Below are 18,843 nucleotides of genomic sequence, written 5' to 3' on the forward strand. Positions count from 1 at the left end.
TCATGTTCTTGAAATAACTCTATGGATTTCTGAAAGACCGCATGTACTTATTAACAAATTAGAAACAGCCAAAGTGCATAAGTATGAATTCTGTCAAAGTCATTACTTCATAGAATCCCCTTGTGCAACACCAACAGCTTCAGGTATTTTGTCTCTAAATACATCTGGGACTCTGGGCATTTTGCTTTCATAGCTTCAAAACTACGAAGGCTGATTATAATTTTTTTTTTATCTGAGAAGGACATAAAGATAAAACTTAACAAGTGAGTGACATGTGGGGATCAAGGTAGAATATTAAGAAACTTCAAGGAAAAGAAAAAGAACACAATCAGTGCTGTCAAAGCAGGAAATAAAGGGAAACAAACCCGGAAACTAAAACCCTAAACTACAGGTCCTTCTCAAAATATTAGCATATTGTAATAAAGTTCATTATTTTCCATAATGTCATGATGAAAATTTAACATTCATATATTTTAGATTCATTGCACACTAACTGAAATATTTCAGGTCTTTTATTGTCTTAATACGGATGATTTTGGCATACAGCTCATGAAAACCCAAAATTCCTATCTCACAAAATTAGCATATCATTAAAAGGGTCTCTAAACGAGCTATGAACCTAATCATCTGAATCAACGAGTTAACTCTAAACACCTGCAAAAGATTCCTGAGGCTTTTAAAACTCCCAGCCTGGTTCATCACTCAAAACCCCAATCATGGGTAAGACTGCCGACCTGACTGCTGTCCAGAAGGCCACTATTGACACCCTAAAGCAAGAGGGTAAGACACAGAAAGAAATTTCTGAACGAATAGGCTGTTCCCAGAGTGCTGTATCAAGGCACCTCAGTGGGAAGTCTGTGGGAAGGAAAAAGTGTGGCAGAAAACGCTGCACAACGAGAAGAGGTGACCGGACCCTGAGGAAGATTGTGGAGAAGGGCCGATTCCAGACCTTGGGGGACCTGCGGAAGCAGTGGACTGAGTCTGGAGTAGAAACATCCAGAGCCACCGTGCACAGGCGTGTGCAGGAAATGGGCTACAGGTGCCGCAATCCCCAGGTCAAGCCACTTTTGAACAAGAAACAGCGGCAGAAGCGCCTGACCTGGGCTACAGAGAAGCAGCACTGGACTGTTGCTCAGTGGTCCAAAGTACTTTTTTTGGATGAAAGCAAATTCTGCATGTCATTCGGAAATCAAGGTGCCAGAGTCTGGAGGAAGACTGGGGAGAAGGAAATGTCAAAATGCCAGAAGTCCAGTGTCAAGTACCCACAGTCAGTGATGGTCTGGTTGCCGTGTCAGCTGCTGGTGTTGGTCCACTGTGTTTTATCAAGGGCAGGGTCAATGCAGCTAGCTATCAGGAGATTTTGGAGCACTTCATGCTTCCATCTGCTGAAAAGCTTTATGGAGATGAAGATTTCATTTTTCAGCACGACCTGGCACCTGCTCACAGTGCCAAAACCACTGGTAAATGGTTTACTGACCATGGTATCACTGTGCTCAATTGGCCTGCCAACTCTCCTGACCTGAACCCCATAGAGAATCTGTGGGATATTGTGAAGAGAACGTTGAGAGACTCAAGACCCAACACTCTGGATGAGCTAAAGGCCGCTATCGAAGCATCCTGGGCCTCCATAAGACCTCAGCAGTGCCACAGGCTGATTGCCTCCATGCCACGCCGCATTGAAGCAGTCATTTCTGCCAAAGGATTCCCGACCAAGTATTGAGTGCATAACTGTACATGATTATTTGAAGGTTGACGTTTTTTGTATTAAAAACACTTTTCTTTTATTGGTCGGATGAAATATGATAATTTTGTGAGATAGGAATTTTGGGTTTTCATGAGCTGTATGCCACAATCATCCGTATTAAGACAATAAAAGACCTGAAATATTTAAGTTAGTGTGCAATGAATCTAAAATATATGAAGGTTAAATTTTCATCATGACATTATGGAAAATAATGAACTTTATCACAATATGCTAATATTTTGAGAAGGACCTGTATATTCAACGAATAGCACAAAAAAGGTCTACCACAGGTAGGGCAATTGGGACTAGGGCTGTAAAATCTTAGGAAAATGATTTTTTGCAATTCAATTGCTGAATATTGCAACGACTCTTTTCTTCTTATCTTACCTTCTTTCTCATCATATACAGTAATATTCAATAAATCAGAATATGTGTTCTGATGAGGCTCAATTTACAGATTAAAAGTACCTTTTGAAAATAACCTTTAAGCAGATTTTAAACATAATTTTCATTTAGCCCACATTTCTGTAATGAAAATGTTTTTATTTTTATTTATCTGATGTAATGTTTTAATCTTAAATGTGTTTTCATTAGCTGTCAGCTGAAACGCATCATAATTAACAGAAATAAATGCTACAAAACATCTGTGCGCGGGTAATCAATCTATATAATGATATAATCAGTGAGTTCGGTTACTGAAATAAATAAGCTTTTCAATAATATTCAAATTTATTAAAAACTGTATATATTTGGGGGTGTGTTTCCAACCTTTCGAGGACTTGCTTTCTCCTTAATGCATTACACAAATATTACAGATATAAACAATTAAGGTGGCGCTTTATATGTCTGATAATTACAAGACAGGTACGCTATATATAGAGTCTTAGAGGCGCCCTCGTTAAAAGACCTGAAATATGTAGGGTGTAATGTCACTAGAGAAGACCTCTACTTAAGGTATTAAAACTTGTAGGACTTGGTAAGATTAAAGGGATGAACTGTCTTAGCTAAAGACCTCTTTACTTTCTGTCACATATTTATACAGACCTACTCATTTCTTTAACTCCCTTACATGGTGAGATAACAGGCTGAAGAAGAAGAAACTTCCTGTTAGCTACGGCACTTGGAAAAACATAAAAATGGCTTTCCTCTTTCTTTTGTAGAGGTCTATGCAATCTACTTAAGCTTTTGCTTGGCGGCACAACAGTTTCTGCCAAGGGAGACGGCGGCTTCAGCTTGTCTGTATAAACTAGTTTCTTTTAAGGGTTTCCTACCATAATATTACGAGGCAAATGAGTAAGTGCTTACATGCTGTTAAAGACTGGGGCCGCGCAGTGAGAAGCCCCAAGCTGGTGATTACCAAGCTCTGCAGCACATCTGTACTCCAGCTCAGCAGAGACCACATGAGCACAGTGTGTGGTGAAGAAGAAAAAAAAACCATACAGGAGCAAAGGAGGCCCCTCAGGCATCTAGCATACTCAATGGAGTCATAGTCAGAGTAATTACAGTTTGCTTATGTCAATGATGTGTCTTTAAAATGGGGCAGAAATCGGGGAAAGAAGAGATGTTAATTTTGGATCTTGGATCAGAATGAGACAAGAGCAAAACTGAAATGACAGGGCAGAACACAGAGGTCCTCTATCTTTGACTGCCCTTACAGCGCACAGCATGGCATTCATGCAAAAATAGCTGGACAGATGAGCTACAGCATCAAAGTTTGTAATCACTCTATAAAGAAAGCATTTATAGAAAACCCAGATCACAATGATATAAAGCTTTCACAGCCCTCATTTGTCCTCTCTAAGTATATCTGAGTAACCCACTGACCTCTCTTTGCATGTCTATGGGAACACAGCAGAGCAGGGCGCAGACAAAGATATAAATTGGTGATTCTTGATCAGTCGATGGTTTCACTCTTTATCCCAAGGAGAACCAGCAGGAAAGAGGAAGGCTACTCCCACACCAGTTCATGGAGATGGAAATGACCTCCTTCAAATGGCTGCTAATTGCTCTCTATCTGGGGACAGGTCTAGCATTTATTCTGAATTAGACACAACAGCACCACAGTTAGGTAAATGAGCTGTCTAGTGTTATTCAAAGTAAATTAAATCTGAAACAGATAAAACACAGACACGTTCACTGAAGAGCTGTGTGACTGTAACTTGTTTTCACAATACAGGTGGGCAAACGGCAAAAAAACGTGGTTAAAAGGGTTACACCTTTTTGGAAAAAATAACTGTAGAGTAGGTCACCATATAAAATATGGAAAATTTTGAAAATATTTGGAAACTCATTCTGGAGTTCCTGGAATATAGATCTTTATCATGTAGAGCATCTTTTAAGGCAATGAGATGCATTCAGCAAATTTTCCTCTTCTTTCGGCAGCGTGGTGGGGGGGTTTGTGTGTCCTCCTTTTGGATGTGTGGTCATTGGCAATTGGATTGGCTGAGTGGTGATGGTGGAGCTGAGCTGGTTGGTGTTTTTTCCCTGGCTGTCGTTGCAGTGGCGGCGATGTATTGTGTTTGTGTGGTTGTGGGGGCAAGTTGGGGGCCGTCGGCCCGAGTGCGTGCCGGCCATGGACCTCTTGTTGGGTGAGTTTGTCCCATCTTGGTGTAGGGTCGGGGGTCCGTTGGGAGTATGGTGCACGGTGTTGTCTACTGTGTTGCCTTTGTGGGCAGAGGCTGGGGTGGTGTTGCGCGGGGCACTTGCTGCGCTTGCTGCACTGTGTGGAGGAGGGGTGCTTGGAGCAGGGCTGGGTGTGGAGCTTGCACTGTGTGGATGTGTCTTCATCGGCTTTTCAACCCCCTCTCCAGATGGGGACAGGGGTCGTTGGGGGCTGGGGTCTGGTCCGGGATCGTTCAGGTTCGGGCGGTGCTGGCACTAGTCTGGGCTGGTGCTAGGACGGTCTTCCTGTCTCCACACTGGAATGAAGGGGACCAGCTCTGGGGGCTGATTGCCCCTCTGGGGTATCGGTATCTGGACCTGGGAGTATAGTGTATGTATGGGGAGTGTGAATGAATGTACAACGTCCATTGTTTAGATTAGTACCGTGCACTTTTCGGTAACATTGCTGTTGTTATATATGTTTCTGCATGTGTAGAAGCAGTCTCCTATGGTGTTGTCTTGTATTCTCTTCACCCTTCTTTCTCTCCTCTATTCTTTTCTCCTTCTCTCCCTTTTTCTTTTTGCCAGATCTCTCTCTCTACTCCTTGCTTCTTTTTTTTTTCTTTTCGTTTCCGTCTCCATTAAAAAAATAAATAAATGAAAACAAATGATGGTTACAAGACCATAATTTGTCTTTTAAAGTTCATGCATGTATGTTTTACATTTATAAACTGTACAAAGTTTCCTTTTAAAGTTTCTTGTTTTTGGTGAGAGTTTCCAGTGTGGAGTCAGAGGCAGGGCCCTTACACCAACAGACACTGCAACAGTGTCAACCAAGCCATGATTTTCAGCAATAAAACTAGAACCCATGTGTTTTGTCACAGCGATTGTACTTTCACCTTTACTGAGTCCCTACAATTGGAATTGCTTAGAACTCTCCCTACAACAACTCCATCCAAAAATAGTACATGCCAACCAAAGCATTTTTCTGCTTTACAAATTTCTAACCAACAAAGGAAAACTATCATGGTTCTTGAAAACGATTCATCCAGTGGAAACAAACCTTAAATGTAGATATGCAGCTTTACAAGTGCTGCTGGGGTTTTTAGGTCAGTTTGAAAGCCTAAACTGCCCTTTCTACTCTTGAGCTTTATGAATGGTTTGCTCTTTGTGGTGAATCTTTTGTTTCCGCTCTGGTGAAGTCTTTTCTTCATGGTACATTTGGATAATCATATACCTACTGATTAAAGATATTCTTCAGTGGGCTGGTTGTGCTAGGAGGATTTTTTTCTCTTCACTTCATATTCCCACTATCTTTTGCATTACTTTTTCTGCCAGAGGATGCACTTTGCAGCTGAATTAAGAGCTCGTTTTGATTAGGTATTTTCGTTTACCTGAGCCTCTACTGAGAAACAACCACATTTAGATAAAATGCCATATGCTTTACTTGAATAACTGATAAAGAAGGCATAGATGAAATTAAATAACTACACATTTAAAAAAATTAACCAAACTTCTTGACAGTTTTCTTTTCACCATTTTACAACTGTAACACTCAGTAGAGTGTTAAAGCGACAATATTGGGTCAGATTTGATGCATGAGCACTGTTTGTTAAAGCTACAGCATAAACTTGAACACTTTCAACACTGGCCATTAATCTTGTGTGAGAAAGACTGCACATGCTAAGAAAGGACACAGAAGCACACACACAAACACTGTCTGTTTTTTCTCTTCCTTTCATGCACACACCATCCAACATCCATCCACGCTGAGAGCCTGACCCTCCTCTCCTGCTGGCATTAACAGCGGGCACTACATCACTGTCAGCATACAGACCACCAGGGAAAAGCTCCAGGCCACTCTCCTCCTGTAGCACCAAGCCCTGAGCTCCTAGTCGTGGAATTATGTCCAAGCTGGAGAAGCATATTGTGGTACATTCCAGTTTGTTCGCCTTTGGAGAAAGTGGACAGGTACAAATAGCCTAAGAGCTGTCTGGGAATCCATCACTTGAGGCTCTATTACCTATGCAAAAACCTGAAAGATCTGAATCATACTGCTAAACACAAGACACCCCATTGGTGTTTTCATTCTTTGCCATATTGGTTAAGTTTTGATATCTGGCATATTTACATATACGGTCTTACACGGCTGAAAACACCATGAACAATCAAGATCTGCAAATTAGATACATAGTGCCTTGCAAAAGCATTAGACATAAGCTAGTTTTGAAATGTATAGTCAAACTAAGATGCTCTGATCCAAACAATAGTTCTAAAAGGCGATGTTGCATTTTTGCAACATTTAATAGATCTCTTGATTAATGCCTTTGCACTGTGTTTTACAGCTTCAAACTTCATCAAGCATCAATAACACGTCCTGGGAAGATAGCAGGGGCTCTCTTCACACCACAGGGAGGGCCCTCGGAACTCATCCCTTACAACTGTCACTACTGGTTGCCACAACACGCGGCACCGTGTCAACGACGACCATCAGACTGAAAGTTTGATCTGAGAAAGGCTGACGGGGGGGTGGCGGAGGTGTGTTAAGGACTGTTTCGTCTAACATGTGAGTGTGCAAGCACGCATTCAAGCTGTAAATTGTGGTGTAGGGAGGGGCAGTTATCAGCAAATGACATCACCCTCATTACATCCCTCACCAAGTTCTTCATCTACAGCAGAAAACTGTCCCTTAAAAACGTCACCAATACAATTAATGTGCTCTCATGGATTAAAAAGCATAGAAAACACCAGATCAATATTGAATTAAATAAAACTTTTTCATCATGTCTCCATCCAAAATAATGGAGTTAAAGTTCAGTTAGAAATGCCAGCACACATAATCAGAGGCCATTTCTTCATGCCCTCCGTCCAATCATTGAAAGAAAAAGAGATTATTATATAACCCCTTTTACACTGTAAAGCTTGATATTCCCACATGTTATAATCAGTGTTTACTCTGCAAGTATTATCACTGCAAGAGAGTGTTTGTTTACATATTAAAATGCTGCCCAAATGTTGCACGCATAATTAATCCAACGCATAATGAGTTATAGGAAATAGGTAAAGAAAAAAAGGAATACAGTTGTTTTAACACCAGCAGACCAAACAATCAATGGAACTTTTTATAGAGGAATGGTATTTGATCTAAACGTCCTGAGTAACTGGATCAAAAGAGAGAGGGCTATCTGATCAGATAGGCCAAATTAAGAAGAGCTCCACGCTGTAAGACATGTTCATACCTGGCACTGAAAATCATCCAATCGCACTGTAGACCGATTTTTTTATCTCCATCAAAGCATACTGTGGATGGTTTGGCTCAAACATATATATGATTTATTTAACTCTTTGCTGGTAAACTCATCACTAAAAAATATATATACTTAGTCAGGGTTACGTGGGTTACCAAGACGCTCGGTCAACTTTCTCTGCAGCATGATGCTCTTGTTCTTGTTTTTGGAGCCAATTGTAAGCTAACCACAGCAGTCACTCTATCATAAAATGCCCTGTATCAGAATCTGTGCTTTCCAGCTGTGTGTCTCATGCACACCAACTTACACACAGTGCTAATATTCACACCAAAGCTATGCATATAACAGCTGACAGGCTGCCAGTGAGCTGTCGGATATTTTACTGCGATAGACTTTTGATGTGCTAAAATTATCATGTCTTTGCACTGATGCTCTGCCCCTTCCTTTTGTAATGTTCAGGTCACAATAAAGCTGATTAAGAGTTTTTGGGAGGAAATAACTTAGCAAGGTGAATAGACTGTCTACCACTGATTGTTGCTCGACTGATTGCTCCTACTGTGACCTTGCTTCCTTGTTATTTGTATGCAGAGCAGGTAACTCAGCTCACATCACTCAGGATGTATTTCAACACCACATGTGAACAATTGTGCTTAAATGAGTCCATTTGTATTTAAATAAGCCTGTTAATGACAATGATGTTGGATCAGGATTTCAATGCAACTCTGTTCTGGTCCACACTATGGATCTTATGTGACTTATCACTCTACCTACCTGCCTGTCTACCTAACTAACAACCTACCTACCTAGCTTTTAGAAAGATTTAAAATACTGACCAAGCAATTCCAAACATTTCAAAGTGAAAATTAAAAAAACAATAAAAACTTTATGGGGAACAATGTTTTGCAAGGGCAAAGATTTCAGTCTCTAGAGGTGTGTTTCAATAAAAACCCAAAAACAAGTTTTCTCTGAACTTATTTTCCTTTAGCTTTCATCTACCCTGGGCATTACATATGGAGATGCTGAGCTGTAACTTCTCCCATTGCATCAGTGTTTAACTTGGTTTCATTCACAAGACAGCTGAGTGTGAAAGAGATGCTCCCATCCCAGAATTATATGCTATTTTTAGCAAACCACACTTACACTTTATAACTGGCATGGATTATCTACTAACGCCATTGAAAGGTGTAACTGTAACTTATTTTAAATGGATTTCACACAGAGTTCCATGTTCCTCCAGACACCACCAGATTAAAATGCACTATTAGTCATAAACCTGTGATCAGTAATTAGAATAATCTCTTCAAAGTCAGTATAAGTTTGTACCAATTCCAGATAGTAAGTAAATAAAGACTGAAAGAAGTGTCCCAAAGGAACATAAACTACACACATGCATGACAGCAGCAACATATAGTCTTAAAACTATTAATGATCCATGGGATAGTTTTTTTTTATTATTGTGGCTCAGAAGATAAATGGTTAAAAAAAACTCTAACCCTAAAATTGAATGAATGATTTACTGCCTCTTTCACAACAAATGGCTTAAACTGATGTTGGTTATTTAAAATCATTTACAATTAAAGGAAACAGAAAATGTGAACTGTAGCCCACGTTAAACTAATGTTAATTAATTGAAATGTTGAAAAAGAAAAACAGAACAATTGGTTTAAACTACAGTAAAAACTATCCTGATTCTGTTAAAAGGTTCCTATGACATGAACAGACTGATGTTCACTGATCGGTCATGAGAGTGGTCAGCCATACAATACAAAAGTTGTACTTTCAAAAGTTTTATAACACCGTTCTCATTTAATGGTTTTCTTTATGTTTATGACTGTTTACAGTGTACGTAGATTCTCACTGAAGGCATTTAAACAGTGAATTAATGCATATGCAATTATGTAGCAAACCAAAAATTGTAAAATAACTTTAAATATGTTACAGATGAGGTTAATATAGTGGGGGATTTTAACATTCATGTTGACACTGAAAGTGATAGCCTAAATATAGCGTTTAATGCTATCTTAGACTCAATTGGCTTTGCACAAAACATTAACAAACCTACCCACCATTGTCTTCATTCTCTGGACTTTGTGCTGACATATGGCATTGAGTGTGAAGACATAACAATATTTCTTCATGACCCTGTCCTGTCTGACCATTTTTTAATAACCTTTGAGTTTAATTCAACCGAGTACTCCACACCTGAAAGAAAATTTCATTATAGTAGATCATTATCAGACGATGCTGTAACACCCTTTAAAGAATCTGTTCCACTTTTGATTTCCTCATTATCACAGAAAAGCACAGTGGAGGGCAATAATTTTGTTTCTTCCCCTTCACAAATTGATTCTCTTGTTCATAGTGTTACTTCATCATTGCGTGGTGCATTAGACAATGCAGCTCCCTTGAAAAAGAAGGTAATTGTTCATAGGAGGCAGGCTCCTTGGTTTAATTCAGAGCTGCATACATTAAAGAACAATGTTAGAAAATTGGAGAGAAAAAGGCGCTCTACATACCTAGAGGATTCCTACTTAATCTGGAAAAATAGCCTACTGTTGTATAAAAAGACACTTCGCCAAGCCAGAGCAGCTTATTTCTCATCATTAATAGAAGAGAACAAGAATAATCCTAGGTTTCTCTTTGCTAAACTTGTACAGTCATAGCTCTGTTGAGCCATCCATTCCCTTAGCTCTCAGCAGTCATGACTTTATGGGATTCTTCAAAAATAAAATTGAGCAAGTGAGACAACATTGGAAATAACTGCAGAACCTGATCTGTGTTTGGACTGTTTTGATCCTGTGGAGCTTCCTGAGATATCAGAAATATTAGCTTCATCTAAACCTTCAACTTGTATGTTAGACCCAATCCCAACCAAATTATTTAAGGAAGTGTTCCCTCTGATTACCAGCCCCATTTTAGGTATGATTAACCTATCCTTAGTAAATGGATATGTACCACAGGCTTTTATGGTAGCTGTAATTAAACCTTTACTTAAGAAACCTTCGCTTGATCGAGATGACTTGAAAAATTACAGACCTATATCCAATCTTCCATTCTTATGTAAAATTCTTGAGAAAATAGTTGCAAATCAAATGTGTGAGCATTTACACAGCAATGACCTGTTTGAAGAGTTTCAGTCAGGATTCAGAGCTCATCATAGCACTGAAACAGCTCTGCTGAAACTCACTAATGATGTTAAATATGGGAAGTTCTTTCAAGACTCTTTGGAAAACCATTTCAGGTGACCACCTCATGAAGCTCATGGAGAGAATGCCAAGAGAAAAATGTTTATAGTTATTTCACACTTTTTGTTTTACTACATAATTCCATGTGTGTTCATACATTTGTTGTCTCTGATGAGAATCTACAATTTAAATAGTCATGAAAATAAAGAGACCAATTAAGTGAGAAAGGCATTCTAAAATGTTTCACTGGTAGTGTATGTCAGCGGCATGAGAAATGTTCGCAGAGATGGTGCCGAAGTAGCGCAGAAAATGACAAGTGACTGAAAGCTCAAAACACTGAAGAACAACTACAAAAACATTATGGACTACGTTTGCCGAAGCGGGTCAAACAGAAAACAGCAATGATAGTTTGCAATCATGGATGCCATTTAAGCCCAAACCTGCCATCCTTTTAAAAAATGACTACGCAAACAGCCACCTGACCCTCTCATGACATAGATAGTTCATTTGTTGCTGTATGATTGTTGCAGGACGTAAGAATAAAATCTCTGCTTGTTGTAAAAGGGATGATATCTTACAAACGTTGACTGAGGCATACTTTGGAATAGTTTCTCAAACACAGATGGCTGAATAGCAACCCTTAAACCAACCTTCAACAGTTTCTTCAACCTTATCTCTTCTGCTTTGACTCACAACTAGGAGCCATGTATTGAAAAGTCATTAGATGATGTTTTCCATGGTGTATCAATGTCAGGGATCAGGAGGTGGAAGCTGAAAACAAATGCTTTCATTTACACCTTCCTCACTCTGGACCTTACTGCTCAGTTCCCAGAGAGCTCAACCTGTTTCTGACTTGGCTTGTCAGGGCCTGGGAAAAGGTCACCGTAAAAATCATGGTGGGCTCTTCCACCATCAGACAAACAGCCAGATGCTGTGTGTTTCTGAGGCTAGAAGTTACCAAGACAGACAAATAATGCATCAGTCTTGAAGGAAGCTTTAAATTTGTTCAAGACAAGCATAGTAGGAATAGCCAAAGCGCCTCAGATATATTTTTTCTGAACTTAGAAATTATCTGGCAGTGCAGTAGTCAGATCTGTACTGGTTTCCCCAGAAGAATTCTGCCCTGCCAGGGGAGCAAGGAGCACAGAGGGGTGCTGTAAATCACTTCAGTTTTCTTCGTTTACTAAAGCACTGAGCAGCTCTGAACTTGTTCTACATAGTAAGAACCCGTGTGGTTGACACCCACCAACCCCCAAACAACCAAGCAGAGAGGATTGGGGTCAAGCAGCGCAGCGACCTCAGATGTGAGACCCAAAGAAAAAGAGACCCCCACCAACAGCTTCCCTATGCACTTCTCATTACGGCTAACATGACATCCTTTCATCTCTCACACAAAACCAAGAAAGACAACTTTATTGGGAAGAAAGGCATGAATGTGGTGCTTCCGAAATACGGGGCGTGTGAAAAACAAAGAATGCAGACGGCTATCACTGAGCATTTACATTATAAAATCCTACGTTGTCATCAATCCATCTAGCTCAGCTCTTAATACCACCTTGCCCTAGTCTTCATTTCAACAGCTTCCATCTGTTTAAAAGAAAGGCCTGGCTATGGTTTGGCCCGGTAGCTGGAGCTGTTACTATAAAGTGGGCAGGTTTCAGGAACTCTATTATAGACTCCAGCCCCTCTTTCCTCTTCGTTGGTGAAAGAAGACAATAAAAATGAAGATCAGAGACTCTGCTTCTCTCAACACCTTCCCCTCTTGTCCACAACCTTTTGACACAGACCCTCAGTAAAGAAAGTGATGGACTCATCACTCTGTAAAGAGGCCATCCAGACTCCCAGGGTGCTTCAACCCCTGACAATAAATTCGCATTACCTTGCACAACATTCTGTCTCTAGCGCAGCACTCCCAGCACTGTCCCCCTCAGATCACTTCTCATTCATTACTTGAGCCACTTTGTTTTTCTTACCGTTCAGCTTTCCTTGTAATCTCTTCTTTTTTTGACCACATCTTTTCCAATGTTGTGCCCTAATCTCAATGTAATCTTTTATTCATTAGTGCACAGAGCAGGCTCATATGCCTCCTTACCTCATTTATACTTAAGGAAACATCCTGAGCAGAAGGCCAAATATAAAGGGGGTTAAACGGCTGCCGTGTCCAAAGTCTAACGCTAGAGAAAGAGACAGAGAGATCAAGGAAAATGTTCCTTTCATTTATTGAACTTGTTCTAAAAAACTGTGAAATTAATCATCTTCCGATTAGGCATGGATATACGTGGGGTTTGAAATGCTACTTTTCCAAAACTACCAACATTTTCCATATTCCTATGCTTTGAAGTCCTTTTAATGGGAGACAAGATAAATTGTAGAGGGACTGAAACTGTCAGGCTGTATTAAGCACAAAGTAAAACAATGCTGCCCCTCCTCCACATGTTGCTTCACACTGCTGCCTAGCTGCCTTAAAGAAGTATACACCTCGTTTCCTTTTACTTGCAAGATTAAAATGTGTCTGTTTGGACATTTTTATGTCTTCATGTTGCTGAAGATTCAAGAACGTTGTGGATTTGAATTCCAACTTAGGCCCTTCTGTACGGTGTTTGCAAGTTCTCTGCATGCGGTGGATGGTTGGACGGACGGACAGACGGATGGATGGATGTTTATTGAACAGCTTATATCAGCTTGTTGTACTTGTTTTACTCTGTAAAGAGTAGATCAGCAAAAACATCTAACATTCAGCACAATAGGCCCATTGCCATTCAAACTTAGCTAAATTTACCAGGTGTTTGCGCTTTTTCTTTAGTCTCTGCAAGAAATTTCAAAATACATTGAATAAATGTGATAGATAGTAATACTGCATCTGTAATAATCAACATTTTATATTATTTTAGCAGCCTCAACAGTATTTTTTGTCTTTCTGTTTTAAATCAAAACATTTTTATTGTTGCGTTACAATGAAATTGTGAGGTCTTTATTAAATGTTATCATAGAATGAAGGTCTCATACCAGCCCATGCCTACTACACATAAAAGAATAACAGGCAAAGCTTATGTGGGGCAAAAAATAAGCTTATATTGGGGCCAAAAATAGATCAAAACAGTCATACCAGCCCATTCAAATTCAATCAAAACCCAATCTCATTGTGTCCTCACAGCACTTTGGTGTTTTATTTGGAGCATGCCAAATGAAAGTTACAATGCAAAGATTAGCAGTGACAACCAGGCGGCTCAAATGTCACCGCAGCTTTAATTGCTGTGAACAAGAGGAAGTGAAGTGACAGGGCAAACAGAGGACAAAAGAGTAGGGCAGGAGTAGAAACAGAAGCAGAGGTGAGAGGACCTGTGGACACTGGATGATAAATGGATGTATGACTTTTATGGTGCCCTGACAGGTCCATCTGGTTCAGGCTGGTGTGGGATGTGTCAAGGAATGTGTGAGCTTCGCTGGCACCTCGTAAATTACAAATAAAAGCGGAGGATCTTATAATTACAGAGTCTCCTCGCTTCAAGGGGAAATAGATGTCTTGATTGGGAAGAGTCGGAGTAAATCAAAGAGCAAGAGGAAGCTCCTGTCATGTCTACGCAACAACTTAATACATCCAAAATTCTGTGATGTACAATGTTGCTACGTCGTAGGTAATATTATTAAGATCTCCAAATGAAATAACAAGCTGAAAACAGAATATGATCAGTTGGCATACATAAAGTGTTGAAAGGCTCGCAAAACTAAAGCTATAGATTACAGAGATTACAAAGGACCAAAACAATGTTGTTATACAGAGGTATCAGTCAAGAGAAGAGTACAAAATGTGTTGGCAACACAATGCTCTGGGATTGTGTTTTTTTTAAGGATCTCTTTATGAAAATGGATGAAATAGTGACCAGCTCAGAACACAAGAAAGTTTTGACCCAAAACCTTCAGGTGTGTGCTAAAAAGCTTAAGATAAAAAGGAGTTTCATTTTTCAATATCACTAAGTCAAAGCACACAAACCCTCATTAAAACGGACTCCATTATGGAAATTTAAAGGTTTGGAATGGCCTAACCACAGTCCAGAACTAAATTAGACGGAAAACCTGCACAGTCACCTGAAGAGGACTCTGGACAAGATATATCATCACAATCTGACAAAATTGGAGAACATTTTCAACATAAAGTGGCCAAGAATTATCAAAAATACACAACAACTATAAAGCTCTTCACCCGACACAGTTTTGCCACAGCTCAGTGGAGCACACTTACCAGTCCGGAACATGTTGATATGGCGGCCAAGGAGGCTGACACATTGCGAATAAATCCTTGATACAGGCAGTGGTGAAACCCCTCATTGCCCATCACCGTGGAGATGCCATCCGAGCTGACCGTCTGCACGGTGAACCCTGAGCCAACGACAGAGGACGGAAGCAGGTCCAGGTGCATGTCGTGCCCGAAGGCAGAGAGCTGATAGTGCAAGGAAGGAGACAGGGACCTCCTGCTGCGACGGCTACTCCTGGTCACGTCGTGCGTCAGGTATGTGCCATCTGAGTCCACCTCCACTGGCGTTACAAACACGTAATCTGATGGAAAGGGGTAGACAAGTCAAGTTAAAGAGTTTCAGCGTAAAATACCATAATGCAATAGACCAACACGAAGTAGCACATGATTGTTAAGTGGGAAGAAATTAATACATAGTTTTCAAATATCTTTACAGACAAAAAAAAATGAAAAGTATGGTGTGCATATGTCACCAGCCCCCTTATTCTCAGAGAGGTTTGTTAGAGAACATTAGTGGACAACAGCATCGCGAGGTCTAAGGAACACAGCAGATAGGTAACAAAGTCACCTATCTGACCATAATTTCAATCCATGGAATGGAAACTAGGAAACTATTAGTCATGCAGTTCGCAAATCTGATTAGAGAAGTAACAAAAAGAAAGCCATGTTTTATTCAGACTAAAAAAGATTTTTTACGCCAAATTGCTATATGTGGTGGAAAACTGCACATCATCGTGATAAAACATGGTGGTGGACACATCATGATGTGGGGATTATTTTCTTTAGCAGGGGAGCTTGTTAGAGTGTCTGAGAAAAGACAAGGAGGTCCATACAGGACAATACTGGAAAAAAGCCTGATAGAGGCTGCAAAAGACTCAAGACCGTTGCAGAGGTTCTCTAAATGTGTAAAACTGATAAAACCGTATCTCCAAAGAATTGCGGCTGCACAGTGGTTCTACATGCTGACTACAAATTTACACTGCACTTTCCTCATTTTTCCTTTTCCTTGTTGCGTTTGTGGTTCTATCATTCGAAAATGTGGGAATGCTCAAGGGGTGTGAATTTGTCACATAAACCACAAAGTCTATGCAACACATTGGTACATAAACACATTTTCATTGTGTTTTCTCTTTTAGAGTTTAATCCTTCAACACTGTGAGTCTGAGAGTAGTGTTGGGACTAAGTCAAAGTATGTGCATCATCCAAAGACAAAGCAGCCAGAAGGGAATCCTGCTCTGTACTAACTGCCTTTCAAACTGAATGGTGCAATGGAGACATAACTTATTTTAACAAGGGTTTGCAGATTTTTTACTACGCAAGCTGGAAGGTCACCCTAACAGACAATAGGCTTGCCTCAACTGTTTTCACTTAAGACTTTCTCTTTGTGAAGCACCATTCCAGCAAACTGTAACCATCAGTGTAACCCAGTTCATTCCCATTCTCTCTACAACTGTGGAACAGTGCCAGCTGGAAAGCAACGTCCATAGATGTCAAAAGACAAACACTCACCATAATTTAATCCGTGGCTATGGCTGGAAGAATGACTGGCCGTAACAGAGCGGGAGGTGTGTGTGCAATAAATGTGCAGATTCTGCAAAAAGAAGAGAAAAAAAGCCATCAGCGGACAGGTAGCAACAGGTTGGAAGCAGTGCAGAAAACTGGATCCCAGAAAGTGGTGATGAATGGAGTTCCTCTGTTGCAACATGAGTTACACTTAAGCTTAATTTGGCATCACTTTTCAACACATTGAATGACAATCTCAGTGAAGCCACCACTTTGAGGCTGGCAAAAAAAAGTTTGCTCTTCTTTGTTCCAGGTTTACACGTCCTGAGTATAAAAGTGAGAAATAACTCTAGCCGACATGCCTTAACGATGTTCCAAGTCAAGAAGGTGGAGAGAAGCTTGACTGGGGTGCAACCGACCAGCGGGATGGGTAAAGTCCATATCAATAGAAAAAGGCAGTCCATAATGATGGCATGCAAGCTGACACCTCCGAGGTTACCTCCGAAAAGAGCGAAAAAACAACAACCTGCGGCCGCGCATAGTGCAGCTAACTCGCATTGTTTGGTGGTTCTGTTCCGCCGCTCCAGGCGTTCAGGTGAAGTCAGCTGGCTGCAGCGGCCGGTCGGGAGCGCTCATGAGAGTGTGTGTGTGCGTGTGTTTGGAGTGAGTGTGTTTTGATAAGGAGTGGAGCGTAGCAGAGCGGGTTATCACTGGGAGAAACGCTGACTGAGAGCCGCACTCCGTCCAGCTCTGCAAGAGTTGGTGTGCGGGATGGTCCATAAGTCAGCTGCAGGCAGCCAATCAGCTCGCAGCATCCTTTACCAAGCGAAGATGAAAGAAAACGGAAGAGATTGTTCTCCTGGCATCGAGAACTCTTAAGGCTACATTCAAAGGCAGCTCGGAAATATGTCTTTTTAACGCTCAATGATATGATAATTACTTTCGAGGTCGGTTCTATTTTTCAGATGCAGAATGAAATATAGAAAATACATTTTTGAGTTTAATGCAATTTTTTTCCAAGCAAAACTAAAACAGATGTGTAATAGAGTAGACATTGTACCTGAACAATGAAGTGGAAAAAATTAGGGTCCACAAATAAAACTGTGAACACAAAAATATGTTTGTAGTTCAGCATATTGCTAGAATGAATAAAGAAACAAACAAATAAATAAATGTGAATAGTTGACTCCAATGAATTGGAGCTTTTCCCTCTAAATTCTTATTCAAATTGATATGCGACCAGTGATAGGGCATTTCAGGTGTTACTTTGTCCCACTCCTTTTGAAAACATGTACATGTACATGTATGTACAGCACTTGCAAAAGTACTACTACTATTTGAACTTTTACATTTTTTTCCATGTTACACACACAAACATAAGTATATTTTATTGAGATTGCATGTGCTACACCAACTGTATACTTAAGAAGTGGAAGGAAAACACTGCCTTTATTTATTTTGTTTATTTTTTTTTTGCCAAAATCTGAAATGTGTGCTATGCATTTGTATTCAGCCCAGTTTGGTCTGATACACCTCAATAAAGTTCACAAATGCGTGGAGGAAGGTGCTCTGGTCAGAAGACACATTTTAGGCCTATGTTAAAATGGCTATGTGTGGCAAAAAAACAAAAACAACAACTTACACCTAAATGCACCATCCCCATGGTGAAACATAGTGGTGGCAGCATCATGCTGTGGAGATGCCTTTCTTCACCAGGAACAGGGAAGCTGGTAAGAGTTAATGGGAAGGAGGATGGAGCTATATATGGAGAAATCCTGGAAGGGAGCAGGACAACAAATCTAAACATACAATAGGAGCTACAATGCAATAGGTTAGATCAAAGCAATGGTACAATGGTAAAGTCAAAGCCCATACTTAAATCCAGATGGGAATCTTTGAAGTATAAAAAAATTTATGAAATTTTATAGTGTAATAATGTCTGTAACTGCCCAAAAATAAAGACGAGATACAAAATCTCCTCTTTTTTTTAATACTGACTGTCCCAAAAGGAAACAGTGTAGGGGCACAGGAGTGCTCATCCACCAACCAAGCAAAATGTGAAACGTACCTTAAGAGAATTAAATGTTGGTGTACCAAACAACAGATGTAACTGGACTCGTTCTGTTGTTAAATTCCACTAACAACCGAATACTGCATTGAACAGCAAACAGACTCAGATGTTTCTCAAAAAAGATCAGAGACTCTGTTAAGGCTGTTTTAGACTGAATGTTTGTTACCTTACTTGTACACATGTCAGAACATATTAGTCATGTTTTATCTCCACATGTTGAAAGATTGCAAGAAATTAAT

At 40.1% G+C, this 18,843-nt stretch overlaps 1 protein-coding gene across 1 annotated transcript in view; it reads right to left on the minus strand.

Annotated features, from left to right (window-relative positions):
- Positions 1 to 17,265, minus strand: part of adamts18 (ADAM metallopeptidase with thrombospondin type 1 motif, 18) — a 78,648-nt gene extending 61,383 nt beyond the window's left edge. The window contains exons 1-3 of the mRNA XM_047362415.1: positions 16,896 to 17,265; positions 16,540 to 16,621; positions 15,019 to 15,332 (exon numbers count right to left, since the gene is read on the minus strand). Of these exons, the coding sequence (XP_047218371.1) occupies positions 15,019 to 15,332; positions 16,540 to 16,621; positions 16,896 to 16,997 (498 nt within the window). The 5' untranslated portion in view covers positions 16,998 to 17,265. The remainder of the gene's footprint in view (positions 1 to 15,018; positions 15,333 to 16,539; positions 16,622 to 16,895) is intronic.
- Positions 17,266 to 18,843: the final 1,578 nt, after the last annotated feature.

This window comes from Girardinichthys multiradiatus, chromosome 4 (assembly GCF_021462225.1).
Source record: "Girardinichthys multiradiatus isolate DD_20200921_A chromosome 4, DD_fGirMul_XY1, whole genome shotgun sequence".
NCBI lineage: Eukaryota > Metazoa > Chordata > Actinopteri > Cyprinodontiformes > Goodeidae > Girardinichthys > Girardinichthys multiradiatus.